Raw genomic sequence first — 18,057 nt, 5'->3', positions numbered from 1 at the left:
TATTTATGCTGCACTGCCGGACCTGAGGGAAGACTACCTCCCCCAGGTCCGGCAGGGGCCCCGCCCCCCCAGGCGGCCCCTGATTGGCCGCCTGGGTTTTGAAACTATTGGCTGCTGGCCGGCCCGTTGCATGCTGGGCCGGCCAGCCCCGGGGCAGCAGCCGCGCCAGCCCTCCTTTCCCCCCATCGGCAGCAAACATCACGCCCGGTAAGTCGGGCGTTCGAGCTTATACTCTTAAAAGACTGATCTTCTTCAAAAGAGGTACTGAAAATGTATCTCTACAAGGCGCTTGACAAGTATCAGCTCATAAGGGCAAGATTCTGTTGACCTTCAGCAGAGCTCCTCTCCTTACATTTTTGTTGTCTTTTTATTTTTAGCCCTGTAATTTACTATTTGTTCTTTCCCAGTTGGCTGTTTTCTTCAGAGCAGTAATAAAAGTGCTAATTATCACTTGCAACAGTGAGAGCCAGTTTGGTGTAGTGGTTAAGAGCATGGGACTCTAATCTAGAGAGCCGGGTTTGATTCCCTACTCCTCCATGAAGCCAGCTGGGTGACCTTGGGCGAGTCACAGTTCTCTGGAGCTCTCTCAGCCCCACCCACCTCACAGGGTGATTGTTGTGGGGTAATAATAACACTTTGTAAACCGCTCTGAGAGGGCATTAAGTTGTCCTGAAGGGCGGTATATAAATCGAATGTTGTTGTTGTTGTTGTTGTTATTAATTTAGTTATTTATACCCTACTTTTCTCCTCTGTGGGAACCCAAAATGGCTTACATAGGGTTGGTTGCCAACACTGAGTTGGAAAGTTCTTGGAGACTTGGGGGGAGGAGCCTGGGGAAGGTAGGGTTTAGAAAGGGGAGGGTATAATGCCATAGAGTCTACCCTCCAAAGCAGCCATTTTCTCCAGGGGGTACTGATCTCTGTAGTCCAGAGGTCAGCTGTAATTCTGGGAGATCTCTAGGCCCCACCTGGAGACTGGCAACTCTAGGCTTACATCACGCTCCGCTCCTCAGTTTAATTCCACAAGAACAACCCCTGTGAGGTAGCTTAGGCTGGAAGGGTGACTGGCCCAAGGTCACCCAGCATGCTTCCGTGGCAGAGTGGGGATTTGAATCTTGGTCTCCCAGATGGTAATCTGACACTCTAACCACTACACCTTGTTTTGCTTTATTCATGTAAGAAAAATTACTAATTGATAGAGATCAGGCAATAATTTAATAGAAAGAAAGATTTAAGGGGCATATGCCCTAGGAAACTTCAGTAGTTCTGACTCTCCGCATGGGACAGCCAAGTGCTGTAATTGTGCTTTAATATCTGTCAGGGAAGCAATATTGCAAGCAGTGACCTGTCTCCTCCACCCCGGGATGTACATTTCTCACAAGTACAGTTTTGTCTCTTCTAAAATAACCCATTAGGGAATGTGTCACAGCTCAGTGATAGAGTATCTGCTTGGCATGCAGAAGAACCCAAGTTCAATCCCAGGCATCTCCAGTTAAAAGGATCAGGTAGTAGATGATGTGAAAGACCTCCATCTGAGACCCTGTCGAATTGCTGCCAGTCTGAGCAGGCAATACTAACCTTGATGGACCAGTAGTATGATTTGATATAAGGCAGCTTCATGTGTATTCCTTTCCTAATCTCTGTGCAGCTATTGAAACATGGTCTGTAATATATTAATATTGTAGCCATCTTGAATATTACAAGCTTCAAATTTTGAAAGTTGAATATAAAACCTATGTAGTTAAAAATTCAGCTTCCTAAAACGTACTTTGTTCCTGGAATATAAACTGGAATCAGACCTCACTTACATTGACAGTGAGCCCTAACCTGCTTTTTCTGCTTATGCTAACAGTTGTCAACCAGGTAATTCATTTGTTTGACCTGTGCATTTAGTTCCTCTGATGGAAATGTTCAAAATATATTGGACAAAGCATCCCTCATCTCTGAGGACTGCAACATCACCCAAGTTTCCTTTTCTGTTAAAAGAGTGGGTTTAGTATGATTCAGCTATATTGCATATTTGCTTTCAAGTAGTGAAACTTCTGTAGACCCAGACCAAATAATTATGTGATCTTGGTTAAGTTTACTGATTCTTTACTTTATGAGTTGCAAGTTTGCAACCTGACACATCAGTGCTAATCACAAAACCAATACTAATGCAATGTATTGATTATAATAATATTTTTGTTTTTTTCTAAATATATCTCAACATTTTTGTTTTACCCTGGTTTGTTCAAGTTCTAAAGAAGGGTCTGCATATATTTTACCAGATAAAATTATGTTTGTGAATTCTCAGACTCTATTATATCAGTATTTAACAAAAAGGGCACTTGGAAGTTAAAGTTTTGGTCAGCATGAAATAATTTGGTTTGTTCTTGATTGTTAATATTGTTAATATTAGTGACCACAGTATTGAGTGTGATGAATGTGATCACGGCCAAGAGCAGTCCCTGGGCCCAAGACAGCCTTTGAATAAAAACTTCCCATGAACTTCCTTGATGTGTTGCTCAGACATAACTGCTGCAACTTTTAGACTTCAAATTTGTTTGTTTAATCCAGACTGTAATTACTACTTATTGTTGTCAAGTTTATGTTAGCTGACAGGTTTATTCCTTTCAGAAATAGGTTGGCGAGCTGAATTTCTCCCAATGGATCATCCTTTGTCTGAATTTGAATTTGATGTTATCATTGGTGCTGATGGCCGCAGAAACACTTTGGAAGGTGTGTTATATGAGATACTAAAACCAACTTGGCAGGAGACCTGATAGCAAAAGGTCTATTTATTTCTTAAATTATAATGGCTGTTAGAGTGGATAATGAAAGCTTTTTAAAATTATAGTTTTCAAGCCATGAAGAAAATATGTTGAGTTAGAGCTTCTGAAGTCATTTTGCTACTGATTTTAAAAAGATCTTCATTGCCAAGCATAAGTAGACACTGTTTATAACAAAATAATACTTAACATAAGGATTTTCAATGAGAAAGCACATACTTTCTCCATTCTATTTCACCAGATTCATTTGTGAGGGTGTGGTTCTGCAATACTCATGCAAGTGGCTGTATACTTTTTGATGAGGGACCTAATGAAAAACAATGGGGAAAATATAGTTAGCAGCAAATGTGCTTAGCTAGCACTGAAAAGAGCTAATTTAGGAAGGAATTGGAAGCTTAATTATTAATTATTAGCTTAATTATTAGCTTAATTATTATTTTGCAACTGTTACAAGAACTTTCTTTCCTTTCAGCTTTTATTCACTCAAATCTTTTCCCTGAACAAGTACTTTTGAAATCAATTTGTCCTTCTTAAAGCAATCCATCAGAGAGAGATCTTAGTAAATATTTTGAAATCTCTAGGCGATTGCTATTTCAAATATGTAAAGGTAAAAATCAACTAAAATAAGGAATGAGGAAGGCTAACTTTTTCTTTTAAGCTTGAAATTTATCAAGAAGAATCTTTTTTTCCCATTGACTATCAGACAGTCCTGATATGCTTTTTCTTTTCTGTGCTAGGTTTTAGGAGGAAAGAGTTTCGTGGTAAACTGGCTATTGCTATTACTGCCAACTTTATAAACAGAAATACAACTGCAGAAGCCAAGGTGGAAGAGATCAGTGGGGTTGCTTTCATCTTCAATCAAAAATTCTTCCAAGATCTGAAAGAAGAAACAGGTGGGTCACCTGTTCTCCTTTTAAGCACTGCAAATCCCTGAACATGATCCTGTGATAGCTGTTCATGAGGTCCAGTTAGGTGATGGAAATATGCTGACCAGTCAAGTGGAAAGAGATCAATTTAATCTACGTCAGCTGTCCTTTTAGCATGGATGTTTGCACTGCAAGTTATTTTTTAAACTTGTAAAAATATTTTAGACAGCAATCAGATTTTTTTTTTGGTTCCTACAGTCATCTTCTATTCGTTTGCTTTATTCTGCTGTCAGTCAAACTATAGAAACTTTACACATTGCGTGATTTCAAACCAAGCTAGTTCAGTTTAATGATTTTTTTTTAACATATGCTATTGATTTCAAGTCAAACTTTACCCATGCTTTGGAAATAGGGTTTTTTTTTCAATTATCGTAAAGACAAAATGTTAAGAAAAAAATTAAAAAATCCCTCTTTTGATATTTAGAAATGATTCGTGATCCTAGTAGTTTTCCCTCTAACTTATAATTAAGTATCTGCTCTATGTAGAGGGAAAACTACTAGGATCACAAATCATTCCTAAATATCAAAAGAGGGATTTTTTTTCAAAAGACAGTTCTTACTATTATTTAAATCTCATACTATACATTTTCTACCAACACAATGGTGTTCTAGAATATTGAAAAAGGCAACCATTGTGTTTCAAATGGCTCCTTATTCACTCCCTCCCAGTGATGCTTATTAAATATTATCTTATGCAAGCACATTACATTAGAAATTTTCCACTACATCTAGAATGGTGGCATAGATTGTTTCCAGTTTCCATAGATCATTTCCAGTTTGTCATCAAAATTCTTGCCAATGTAATCATTTTTCACCAAGTATGTATGTTAATAATTTGAAGGTCCTTTGTCTACTGGTGTTGAATACCCAAGAATGCCCTGTATAGTTTCCCCAAAACCCTTGATGGCATTTTAAAAATAAAGAGAATTGTCCTCATGTCAGTGGAACTGCACTTGTGAAAGAATGGGTTACTTCCCCCTATTCCCCATCTTCAGTCCAAAGCCAAAAAGAAAATGACCAAAGGATGTATAAGCATGTAGTACAAAAATAAAATAATAGTAAAAGAAATTTAAAACACCATAACAAGAATACAGATAATTAGCTCATTTTGAATCTTCAGGTATATGTAAAAAGCTTATTAAGTATGTGAAAAATCTGAAATAAGATCTTGGTAGTGGGAGATACTAAATCTCCATCCAGGATCTGAAATTAAAATAAGCACACTGCTTTGTGCACTGGGTGTACCTGGTATGAAACAGATATCTGGCTTACTAAAATGATATTAGGGAAATAATCCTAGTAATGAAGTTATCAGGATTGGTTTAACCTTCCTATTGATAAGTATCATCTGGTTAACAAAACAGTATTTCAGACTTTATTATTCATTTAAATCTAGTCTCTAGTGAAAGTTCCAAACCTATAACCAACTTCAATACTGCTGCTGAGGTCAGAGGAGAAAATGAATTTATTGTAGGAGCAACTATTGAATGAGCTATATATAGTTGTAACCTGATTTGGCTGCTTCCCCAGCCTAGTCCAATTAAAGTGTCAGGCACCTAAGAATTTTGCACGCAAGAAGTCACATGGTTTGAGATATACTTTAAAATAAGAATAATGATACATGTGATACTAATACCAATTGTTTAGACAAAGATCCCTGAGACCAGCAAAATCCTGTATATAAAGAAACAGGGATACTTTTTACACTCAGACTTCAAAGCATTTCCGTACCTATTTTGCGTCCCATATTTGCAGGGGTTTCACACTTGCTAGCTAGTCATGGGTTGCAGTGCCGCTTTTTATCTGTGGTTGTCCCCGGATTTTTCTTCCTGCAGACATACCATGATTTTATTTTTAAGCTGCTGCCCACACACAGTTGGCCCGATTAATGCCAGTGTGAACATTTTTGCCCTCTTTTTGTTTCCTTCCCCCCCTTCTCCTTTTCCTTGGGAGCTGATTGATCTGTGTGGATCTAACCACGCTCACCCTCCACAGCTCCTCCACTGCTTTTTACACCATTTTTTTGTTTTTCTAAAGAACAGTAATGTTGCCGCACTGCAACGTTAAATGTCAATATACAATTGGCCCCTTCCCTCAGTGGGTGTCACAAGCATTAGCTCCCTCCCCCCATTTTCCCTGGGCATATTAGACAGGCAGCAGGTCCCCAGCACAGCGGTAAGCAGGGCACTCACCCCCCTTTCATTGAGTGGACAGCAGGGTGGTAGCTTCCCCCGCAAGGTTCATTCACTATATATGTATATATATTCCTATATATCCCATTCCAATCTTCAAGGAGGAGGTTAAGGGCAAAAACATTCAACAATTGAACCATTTAACCCCTTTTTTGTGTGGAGAAGAAGCAATGCTGAAATGGTTGCATTTTGGGCAGTATACTTTCAGTCCTGGTGAGAGGGGCGGGATCTTGTCAGACAGACAATGTAGTAACGTCACAACGTTACTACACATGCTCAAAGTTTTTAAAAAAACATGATGATGTGCACTGCAAAGCCCTGAAAGCCCGAAACTGAACAGAGGCTTCTAAATGGGTCTGAAATGAATCACAAGATGCCAAATTGAAACTGCCAGGGACAGTGTAAAAAGAGCAGGTGCCAAGCTGATGCCATTATGATCGCCGCAACTGCTCAGAAATGGCACTTTAAACTGTAAGTGCGAAAGGGGCCAGGGCTTCTCATTAAATTAAAGGCAAGCAGACATGTTTAACTTGTCATTAATTCCTTTAGGGGGCATAATTTGAAGCATAAACATCAGGAATGCTTCCTGTTATAAAAGTTAAATTTCCAAATGTCACTGTTTCAAAGACTACAACTAAAAGTACAGGGCATTAATCAAACAGATAAAAGAATTATTTATGTTGATATGTCTTTTTGTGCTCTTCTCCCTTGCCCCATGTCTTTTTATTTCTTCCCTAGGAATTGATCTGGAGAATATTGTCTACTACAAAGACAGCACTCATTATTTTGTGATGACTGCAAAAAAACAGAGCCTTCTTGAAAAGGGAGTAATTATTACCGTACGTACCTGGACTTGGGACAAAGTCTTATTCAAAATGTGTAAAAGCAATGAAATATTTGACTACGATATAAATAGTTATTTTTAGTGTTAGATTTCTTTTGTACAGCCTCTATTGGTTTGCATAAACCATGTATTCTATAAACGGTTATCATCAGTGACTTTAATAGTATAAACCAATTCTGCTCAACCCCAAAACTGGTTAAGTGTTCTCTTTGATATAACATGACAGTTTAGACACCCAACAGTGTCTGTCATGACAATTTATCTTTGATGCAACTTTCATTGCATTCAATGAGAATTCACTTGAAGTTACCGCTATATTTTTTGTGAGAGTTGATCTTAAGGCTTCTTAAGAGATGGAACAGTGTATTTTTTAAAAAACAAACAAATGATGATTTCAAGGTTGATTATGATTTCTCAGAGTCGGCATCATACTTAATCTTTGAAAAAACAAGACCACTAAATATAAGAGCAAAATGTGTGATGTGGCCAGACTTTGCCACTGAATTTTCATTGCATACAAAACAAACTCTTTCTATATGTTGTGTAATGGAGATTTTCAGAGTTGCTGATCATTTTTTAAAACTCTCATTTGGTAAATCCTGGAAATGTAATATAGCTTAGAAAATATAAGATATTAGCACATCACTCTTTGTTCCAGTGGTTTGTATCCTACTGTTCCATTCAGTTGAAGTCTGAATGAAAGGATCATTCTTGGCATATGATGTAGAGTACCTTGTAGGAGCGCTTCTTTACTTCTCTCTATGCTCCACATGCACGTTTGTGAACAAAACAAATACTGCAAAAACTCCATAAGTTTCCAGTGTGCTTTCTTCTCCAAAGGGAACAAATCCAGATGAACATTACCCCTAGAACTTCTCAATACTTGTGGAAGGGTAGAGTGCATAACAATAGTATATTGGTATACTCCTGTAATATGTGAAAGGGTCTGCATTTGTTTGGACTACATATACATGGTAATCTTTGCCCTGGCTTCCTCTGGGATGTATATGAAATATTATAGATAAGTATTGCATTCACATTGTGTGATATAATAGATACTTGTGCTGTAAAGAGAGTCATATTGCATACAAAAATGGAGATGCAAAAATGTAGAGGTTCTAACCCCAAGCTGTAGTGCTGCTTATGTAGAACAGTATGGTCTGGTTTTAAGTAAAAATCATAGACAGATCTAGTGAATTTTATAACATGCTCTTCTTTTCCATTTAGGATTACATTGATACTGAAATGCTTCTTTCTGGGGAAAATGTAAACCAAGATAATCTACTGTCCTATGCAAGAGAAGCTGCTGACTTTGCAACAGATTACCAACTGCCTGCCTTGGATTTTGCAATTAATCATTATGGACAACCAGATGTGGCAATGTTTGATTTTACTTCCATGTATGCCTCTGAAAATGCTGCATTAATACGAGAGAGGCACAGACATCAGCTGTTGGTTGCTCTTGTCGGAGATAGTTTACTAGAGGTAGTGTGTGTGTATGTATATTTTCCAAAACTTAATTGGGCAACTCGTTTGATGTCAGGAATTTTTAATCATCACATATTCAAAGCTAACCTCTACAACCATGAGGACTGGAAAGTTGCTTTTTAATTCAAAGTTAGGAACTTTACTGTCTGAAGTTGATGGCCAACACAAAAGAACTCTGGATTACTTTCTCCTAATTAAAAATAGTAAAGAATCCTGTAGCACCTTAAGTCTAACCAAGTGAGATGCATCTGGTGAAGAGAGCTATGGTTCTCGAAAGCTTATGCTACAATAAACTTGGTTAGTCTTAAAGATCCTGCAGGACTCTTTACTATTTTGCAACTATTGACTAACACGGCTAACTCCTCTGGAACTAATTAAAAATAGTGCAATGAGAGTTGTATAATACATGCAACCAACAAAATTAGGGAAATAATACGTATTATCCAGTATATAAGCAAGTTATCTGCCACTGTGAAAGAAGGGAGCAAGTTTCTTTAGTTCTGACATGGTAATGGAACTAAATATCTAAAATGTAAATATTATTTAACAGCCGTTCTGGCCAATGGGCACTGGTTGTGCAAGAGGGTTCCTGGCTGCATTTGACACAGCATGGATGGTGAAAAGCTGGGCACAAGGAAAGCTCCCGCTTGACATTCTTGCAGAAAGGTAGGCATTATTTCCCCCTCCCTTCTTGTCTTCAAATGAAATTTCTCAAACTGTACTTTTCTAAATTCAAAATTAATCTGAAGTGCACAATCCATTTTGGCCACCATCTTAATTATGCAATGTGGTCACAGCAAGTCCTGGACCACATTAGAGTAGCTGCGAATGATTTTGTACTACTTAAAGACCAGTCTGCTTAATGCTACAGACAATGATTGTGTGTCCCCAAAGTAGACAGGTAAGTTTCTGATCGCAGATTTAAGAACTGCATGTGAGTGAAATTGTCCAGGGGTAAGTGGTACAGATGGGATTCTTGGCAAGGTGAAAGTATATCTTGATGTTTGTCTTTATTTACTTTTATTTATTTATTTACATTATTTATAGTCTGCCTCTCTCAATGAAGCTCAAGGTAGATTACACAATGTGAGACTATAAACTTCATGCTATAAAATTTCCATTCTTCTATTCAGGATAGAATAGGAACCTTTCCTGAAATCCAAGGGTTCTCATACTGGTTGACCCTATGTGAACTACTGAAGTTTTGAAGATAGGTAGTAGGGGTCGCTGCCACAAAATGGCTACCATGGGAGCACGGGATTGCTCCTTGGGTCTTCTGAAGCATCTTTTTTTCCACTGGGGAGAAGGAATGGCAAGATTGGTAGGGTGCTTTGGGGATCAGGGACACAGGGACCATCATGCCAATGTGCACAACTTTGAGAATCACTCAGAGCCGTCTATATTATCTGATGATAGCCAGCACAGATTTTTTTACTCTGTTCAAGTGTTGTAGAGTATATTGCATTTACATATGTACACAAAACAAAGTATCTATTTGTTCACATTGCATGTGACAATCTACATGCTGAATTAATATTTATATGATTCACAGAAATTAGTATGTTTATTTGAAGTATTATCTGTAAATTTCTATTATTTTTTTCAAATCAGAATAACTGGTATAATGAAGTCTTTTGAAAGTGGCTGCTATTTTTACCCAAAAGGAAAACTAGGATTTTTTTCCAGGTGTGCCACGGAGATAAAGATGGCATCATCATATGCTTGCATACAAATTGCAATTATGTACTATAATAAAAAATGCGTACAATGTTTTGTGCAGGGGGTTTACATCAGTTATTCAGGATTGTCTTCCTTTTGTGTAAACGTGGTGTTATTCTGCTGCCTGGTTGTCAAAGTTCAGAGTTTATGGATGTTAGAGAGAAGGGGAGTTAGGCATGTCAGTTAAGCATGTCAGTCAATGAGCAAAGTTGCTTTCAAAGAGAATTGTAAGAATTCTACTGATTAGTCTGTTTTCCACCCTCTGTTGCTAGCTCACTGGTTTGGGGAAGGCTTTGATTTTTTATAAGCACTAGCTTCTGTTTGCACAAGGTATTCTGTTCTCTGGTGTTACATCTGTTAGGCGTAGAGGCAAACGTTTTGCTTGAACACCCTTGCAAATAGGCAGGGCTGCAAGTTGGGGGATGAGATATCTCAGTGATTCCATGTACATATTTTGATTTCATGTACTTGGCAGCAAGTATTACTCTTGCCCTTTCTCCCCTCCCCCCAAGCACTTTTTGCAATATGTGTGATGAGCAATATACAGAGACTACAGCACCCCAAAATAGATGGTCGTCTTCATTTTAAAAAAGAAAAATCATGGTTAGGATCAGAGAAATCAACACTTAGAGACAGAAGAAAAATTCACATCAGTGACAGATATGGGGGATACATTAGATGTGGCTGTGCAAGCTGGTCCCTGACAATCTCCTTACATGCCTTCTTCATTCCATGTCCCTGCCAAATGTGATGTCTCACCTATGGTATTTTATAATTTATTTTAAATGTATGTACCTTCCCTTAGTCATTAGACTGTCTGATGAACATACATTTATATATAATCATCCATGTATCTAATTCTGAAAATGGCCCCTTCTGTGCATACTTAAGTCTAGATACTGGAGGCATGGATAGACCAGGTACGTATTTCTGGAAACCTAAGAAAAGCTCAGGTTTGCAAAAATAAATTAAATCTAAAAAAAAAGGGGGGGGGTTAACCGTTAGCTTTAAAAAACAAATGCCATCAGTAGTGTTGCTAGGCACAACCACTCATGTCCGGATTCGGTTCAAAGTGTTGCTTTTATTCATTTCAAATTCATTTCAAATTTGTATTCCGCCCTCCCCGCGAGCGGGCTCTGGGCGGATAACAACATATTAAAATACAATTAAAAATTCATGTTCATTAAAAACAAGTGCAACCTTCATCATCATGGCTTCTGTGCAGTCCCATATTGGAAGAGTAGCAAGCTCACTCACTGCAGGAGGTGAATGTGAAGCTCTCAAAGTAACAGATTATGGAGGACCACCTTCCCAATAATGGTATAGGCAACTCACTATGCACTGGACACTGGGGTGCACTGCATGTTTAACTCTCTTGATAGTAAGGTGCTTCTCTTTGTTTAAGGTGGGAACGCTTCTTGATTCTTCCTCTGTGTCTGTGTGTCTTGGGAGATTTCTTCTTTTTGCTTCATGGCCTTCCAAAGGTAAAGGATGTATTTCTCAGAGCTCCTGCCCTGAAGACCTCATCCACCAACCCAATTGTACCCTTGCTGCTAGACTATCTGGCCATGGTATTTATAGGAAAAAGTGACTCTTTAGACTAGGACTCTCTTTCTATTCCAAGATATTGCCATGAATTGAATCTACTCAACAAACTGTAAATTCTAGCTTTCATACAATTTGGTTGTCAGATGTCAGGCCATGGATGACAGGGTATGGCAGATAGACCCCTGTACCATTGCTGCAAGAATCCAAGCACTTGGTTAAATGGTTTTCTTCAGAAATCAAATCATTTTCACAGATATGTCCATAGGGTTACTCAGAAGCAAGGTAAGCTACTAAGCAGTAAGGATCAATTTGACAGGAATAACAATATAACAGAGAACCATTCTACTTAAAGACAATCACTCCTCTCCCCCCTCCCACCAGCAATTATACTTTTGGCAGGAACCATTCTTGGGAAGTATTGTCAAAGGCTTTCACGGCCAGAGAATGATGGTTGTTGTGGATTTTCCGGGCTGTATAGCCGTGGTCCCGGCACTGCAGTTCCTGACACCCCGCCAGCAGCTGCGACTGGCATCTCCAGAGGTGCAGCACCAAAAGACAGAGATCTCTCACACTGAGAGGTGTAGCACCAAAAGACAGAGATCTCTCACACTGAGAGATCAGCCCTTTACAGACTGGGACCTGCATACCTGTGGGACCACCTCTTCCACTATGTCCCCCGCAGGGCCTTGCGCTCTGTGGATAAAGAGCTTCTGGTGGTCCCTGGCCCACAGGACATTTGTCTGGTCTCGACCAGCACCAGGACCTTTTCGGCCCCAGCCTGGTGGAATGCACTGTCCATCGAGATCCAGACCCTAAGGGACTTGTTACAGTTCTGCAGGGCTTGCAAAACAGAGATGTTCCACCAGGCCTTTAGTTGAGAGCCTGCGAATGGTCCCCTGCCTGTCTTCCCTCCCCCTCATATTCCATTGCAGGCTGCCCTGCGATGGGTATACAGCTTATATCACAACTGTATCCAAGCTTTTTAGCCAATTCAGTGTAGCCTGTTCGTGTATGGCGCCAATCTAGTATCTGCACTGTATTGTATTGATTTTAAATATGGGTTTAGATCATTGTTGATGATTTTAATGGTTCCTTGTTGTCAACCACCCTGACCCCATTCACAGGGAAGGCCTGGTATTAACATGATAAATAAATCAATAAATAAACACTGTCACCAGTCTTCTGTCAATAAAAACCAAAGGGAAGGGCAAGGCCCATTCCAGGCTTGTTCTGGCCTGGTTGTTCTTGGCAGCAGCCCTGGACAATTTACAGCCATATGACTTGCATAACTCAACCTTGCATTACTGTTTGGTAAGTTCAATAGTATCCACCCAATGAATCCAGTCATGTAGAGTGGTTAGAGCTTCAGAACAGAATCTGGGAGATCTAGGTTTGAATCCTCACTCTGCCATAGAAATTCACTGAGTGACCTTTGGCCAGTCATGGACTCTCAGCATAACCTACATCACAGGGTTGATATGAGGACAAAATGGAGAACAGGAAAATGATGTGAGCTGCTTTGGAGCCCCGTTGAGGAGAAAGGTGGGGTATAAATGAAGGAAGTAATGTAGCTGAAGGGGTGGGGGTAGACAAATGGTAAATTGGTCAGTGAGTAGGAAGTAAACTGGGAAAGTTGAGGATATGAGTACTGCCAGGAGGAGAGAAATAGTATGGGGAAGAGAATATGGGGGAAACTGAAGTGCTCCCTGCCAGTGCTTGCAGGTTTCCCCACCATGCAGCTGGGCTCAGCCTAGCAGCTGGACTGGTACCACACGTTTCAGTCAGACTTTTCTTGAGTGGCTTTCAGTGGATAGGAAGGAGGGAAAGGAGAATGTGGGGGCAGGTAGAAGTAGGTTGGCTGGTGGGTGGGAAGAAGAGAAGGAAGCAGGGAAAGAAGAGAAGCGATCTGGGCTTTAAGGAAAAGGAAAAAGAAAATAGTGAAGGAGGGGGAAATGAGATGATCTCCGCAAGTCATTGTGAGTTCCCTGCTTGTTTGTATCGATTCTGCCACACTGCCTGTTTTCTTGAGTTGCCTAGTGGAAGCCTATATGTCTTTTCTGCAACGGGTGCCTGTTTTCTTGAAATGGCATGCCAAGCATCTCTCTTTCCTTCTTTGCCTATGAAATGGGCACTTTTCCTTTCTTCTCCCTGTATGCAATTTGGTAGACTGGATCCCTTGTTGGGAGAGAATGAAACGCAAGAGCTTCCATTACTATAAGATGGAAAAGGGTTTACAGCCAGAAATGTGCTTTTTGTTGAAGCCAATAGAAATAAAAACAAATTGAAAACTAGGGGTGTGCACCTGAAAAATATTCAGGTTTCCCGAAGTGGGAAAAAGCTTTGGAAAAAAACCTGAAATCCAAAGTGGCATGCCGCTTCAGATTTGGGTTTCTGAGGTGCTTCAGTATGCTCTGTAAAGATTCGGAGCATACTGAAGTGATGGGGGAGGAGGGAGGCCACCCCCACCCTTAAACTCCCACCCTCACCCTTTAACCCCGTCCCCCCACCCCACTTACCTGGTCAGACTCCAGCCACCAATGCCGCGCTGGCCAGCAGAGAAGGCCTTCCCTGCCGCTGCCATGGCAGGCGCGGCTGGCCGGCAGACAGGGCCTTCCCTGCCGCTGCTGTGGCCATCGCAGCTGGCCAGCAGAGAGGGCCTTCCCTGCCACCACCACTGCCAGTGTGGCTGGCTGGCAGAGAGGGCCTTCCCTGCCACTGACACCATGCTGGCATGGCTGGCTGGCAGAGAGGGCTATCCCTGCTGCCGCTGCGGCCAGCACAGCTGGCCGGCAGAGAGGGCCTTCCCTGCTGCCGCTGTGGCTGGCGTGGCTACCCGGCAGATAGAGCCTTCCCTGCACTGGCACTGCGCCGGCGCAGCTGGCCAGCAGAGAGGGCCGCCGCCACCAGAGGCTAGTGGGGAGACAGGAGGGCCTGTTCCTCCAGCTGGTGCCAGGTAAGTGGAGGAGGGAATGGAAAAATTTAAAGGGCCCTGCCACTTGCAACAGGGCCCTTTAAACTTAACCCCCGGGGCTCCCAAAGCATTTCAAATGCTTCGGGAAGCTTTGTCTCAGTATTTGTTTTGGCCCCAATTCGGAAATAACGAAGCTTTCCAAATCGGGCCAGATTTGGGTATTTTGCCCAAATCGGATACCCGAAGCGCACACCCCTATTGAAAACCACAACTAATAATTTTAATAACTAACATAATTAAACCAAATTAGGTCTTTTTAAAATAAAAGGAACTGGAAATGAGGGGGAAAGGGTCCTAGTGGGAGTTTCTTTACATAGGTCTTACATAATTTATGAAGCAGCCCATTAAAATGCTTCACGAATAATTGTTTTCTTACACCTGTGTAGAGAAATCTATAAAATGTGCAACACTTTATACAACAGTTACTTAGAGAGAGAGAGAGACTGTTGTATCTCCATCTGCTGCATGTATTTGGAAACTGTTTTAGTTGTGTTCATTGGGGTTCATTTGGAATGAGAATGTAGGTTCTATGTATACTGTTTTATTTGACCAAACTAGAACAGCAGACTTTTATGCAATTTATATACTAGAGCCGCAGAATCTGAGCTTAGCACCTTAGAGACCAACAAGATTTTCAGGATATGAGCTTTCAAGAGTCAAAGCTTCAGATACAGGGAGGAGTGGAGTTCCCTTAGCCTTTATATCCCAGTCAGGAGGTGGGAGGGGTGAAATAAAGAAGAGAGTCAGGATGTAGAAGTACAATGCAGCTTGATTAGAACAGAAATTAGCATCTATAGTGAGATATAAATCTTATGTCTCTATTCAGCTTTAGGAGTGGGTCCCATTGTTCTGAACGTGTAAATGAACTCAAGTTCAATCTAACTTTGTAATCTGATCTTGAAGCTTCTGTGTTTGAGAACAGCAACTTTTAGGTCAGCAGTGGAATGTCCTGGAAGATTAAAATGTTCTTCCACTGGTTTTTGAGTGTAGGAAGTTTTAATGAAACTATATTGATTTTGGTAATGATCTCGGTCTGTCTCTTCCTAACCTTCAGTGGGCCTAGAGGGTGGAGTTGATGTTTGCTTGTTCTCACTGGCAATGTCATTCCTGCATGTTAGTTTGTGATTAATATTGCCAAAGGCTGAAAGTTACAAACCTCCTGCCCAGTATCCCTTCTGCTGTACTCTCCCTTCACTCTACTTGAGCACCATGTATGGATACCATTTTCCCATTCCTTTCCTCCCAATATCTGCCCCTATCTCTGTTTTCAAGTTTAATCAGATTTGTTCCTTTCTTTCCTATTCCTGCTTAATCTGAGATCAGAGCTGGATTTATATAAAAGCTAAGTGAGACACAGTTTAAGGCCTTGGATATGAAGGGACCACTAAAAATACTTTAACTAAAATTATTAAATTATTGTTTTTGATAAAGCTGTGGGGCCTCTTAAACTTGACATAGTTTAAGATCTCAGTATGTCTTAATCCTGCCTTGCCTGTGATCTTTACCCCCCATTCCACAGAGAGGGATAAAGCTGTTGATTTATTTGGGAATGGTATTGGCTGTGATAGTGAGGAAACCAAGAGTGGGGTTGGAAAAAGGTTGTATAAGGGCTGAGAAAGCACATGTTTGAGGATGACATAAACCAAGTATCACTGCAGATGGGAGGACAAACTGACTAATGGTGGCTGGGTGACTCTGTCAGCTGCTGTCTTGTGGTTAGAGGAGGAGCTGGTTCTTGTATGAAGGAAAAATGAAAGCCAGATGATTTTGATGAGGTAACCTTGTTTCCTCCTAGCTATTTTTCTGCCTCAGGAAGACATACTTATGTCTGTCTGTTTTCTCCACCCTAAACATTTCTCATGCTCAGACAAATATATTCAGGATTGCCCAGCTTCTAAATATAGCTAGAAGCATAATAGGTGTTAAAAAATCTTTACCTCTTGAAAACAACCCTTTATTTGTTCCTTTCAGAGAAAGCATTTATAGACTCCTACCCCAGACAACTCCAGAAAATCTCACTAAGAACTTTGATCAGTACACCATTGATCCTGCAACACGTTATCCAAACTTGAATTCAAGCTGTGTTCGGTCTCATCAGGTAAGCAGGAGATGGGAACTGTAAAGTGCACACTGAGAAATGCTGGGGGAAAGGTCTGTTGGCTCATAGATGTTCCTCTTTTTCAAGAGTCTCTCTACATGAAACATTGTATACAGGGACGCTCAAGTGTAAGGAGGCACAATTTAATTTTAATTTAATTTATTACATTTATATTCCACCCTCCCCGCTTTCGCAGGCTCAGGGCGGATAACAAACACAAACAATGTTAGCTGGGAAGTGTAGACAGACAGAGAATAAGACAGAGTCAATTTCACCTCTCTACATGAGGGTAGTTTAAAAAGACAGAGCTGGCTGAGATCATTTCTTGGAGGGTTTGTTAATTTCATCTTCATCTCCGTGAAGGCTCTGTCAATTTCACCTCCCCTTTGGGGAGGCAAAGATGAAATTAACAAACCCTCTGAGGAGTGATCTCTGCTGGCTCTGTCTTTTTAAACTACCCTTTCCAGCTAACATTTTGTCTCCCTACCCTTGAGCATCCTCATGTTAAATAGCTCATGTAGAGAGACTCTTAGTTACAACGTTGAATCCCCAGGAAAAAAGTGTCAAAATACTTATTACTTCTCTTTCCTTGTGGCTGAAGTTGGCTTACTAATCACAAAAGCCATTAAATTGCCTTGCCTATAAAATAGCCTTGCAGTGCCCTCTAAAAATTCCCCTGAGGAGGTGAGCTCTGGCTCACCTCAGGGAATGCATTCCAAAGAATGGAAACTATGAATAGAAAAGACATGAGCTCTAATTGATTTCAGGAGGGTTGCTTAAAATGAAGGAACAACCAATAGCTGGTAGCCTGAAGAGCATAGTTTGCATACAGATACACGTAGGAAGATATGGTTCTTTTATATGCATGTCATGAAGGCACTTTTAATTAAATCACTGAACTCAGACAATTTAAATGTTTCAGACTAGGCAAAATTTACTCCCATTAACTTGGGGGATGGGTAGCCATTTTGATCTGCAGTAGAACCGCAGGATTTGAGTCCAATGGCACCTTAGAGACCAACAAGATTTTCAGAGTGTGAACTTTCAAGAGTGAAAGCTTCAGACCATTAGCTGGCCCTGCCACATTGGGAACAAGTGGTAGTTTCTGGGTTTTCTTCAAAGGCAGCCCAATGTGTGTGTTAATTCAACTGTGAGCGTGGATTAGCATGGCCAGGATGGCTGAGTCTAAGAAAGGAGTGGTGATGAACCAAACATAACTGATAGAAGGCCCTCTTGGCTGCTACACCAAACTGTTTTTTCAAACAGCAAGGCAGGGTCCATGAATATTCCCAAGATCAAATGCCAACTCCTTCCACCACCACAAATTGGCCTGGTTCCTCTAGAATATCAGCCTTCCCAACCAATATTACCTCTTTCTTGCATGGATTCAACTTCAGCTTGTTCTCCTATGCCACTTGACCGTAGCCTTAAAGTAATGTTTCAGAGATGAAATGGATTCATGTGAAAGCTTCACTAATGATATATGGAGTTGAGGGTCACC

At 40.6% G+C, this 18,057-nt stretch overlaps 1 protein-coding gene across 8 annotated transcripts in view; it reads left to right on the top strand.

The window, feature by feature from the left end:
• The window catches only part of MICAL2 (microtubule associated monooxygenase, calponin and LIM domain containing 2), a 247,655-nt gene that overhangs the window by 79,828 nt on the left and 149,770 nt on the right, over positions 1-18,057 (top strand). For all 8 annotated transcript variants that reach the window (XM_054972925.1, XM_054972924.1, XM_054972922.1 and 5 more), the window contains exons 5-10: positions 2,619-2,720; positions 3,508-3,663; positions 6,627-6,727; positions 7,960-8,217; positions 8,771-8,886; positions 16,430-16,556. In XM_054972925.1, coding sequence (XP_054828900.1) covers positions 2,619-2,720; positions 3,508-3,663; positions 6,627-6,727; positions 7,960-8,217; positions 8,771-8,886; positions 16,430-16,556 — 860 coding nt within the window. The remainder of the gene's footprint in view (positions 1-2,618; positions 2,721-3,507; positions 3,664-6,626; positions 6,728-7,959; positions 8,218-8,770; positions 8,887-16,429; positions 16,557-18,057) is intronic.

This window comes from Eublepharis macularius, chromosome 2 (assembly GCF_028583425.1).
Source record: "Eublepharis macularius isolate TG4126 chromosome 2, MPM_Emac_v1.0, whole genome shotgun sequence".
NCBI classification, from domain to species: Eukaryota; Metazoa; Chordata; class Lepidosauria; order Squamata; family Eublepharidae; genus Eublepharis; species Eublepharis macularius.
The sequence above is the reverse complement of the archived record's forward strand: the minus strand, read 5'-3'. Positions and strand labels throughout refer to the sequence as shown.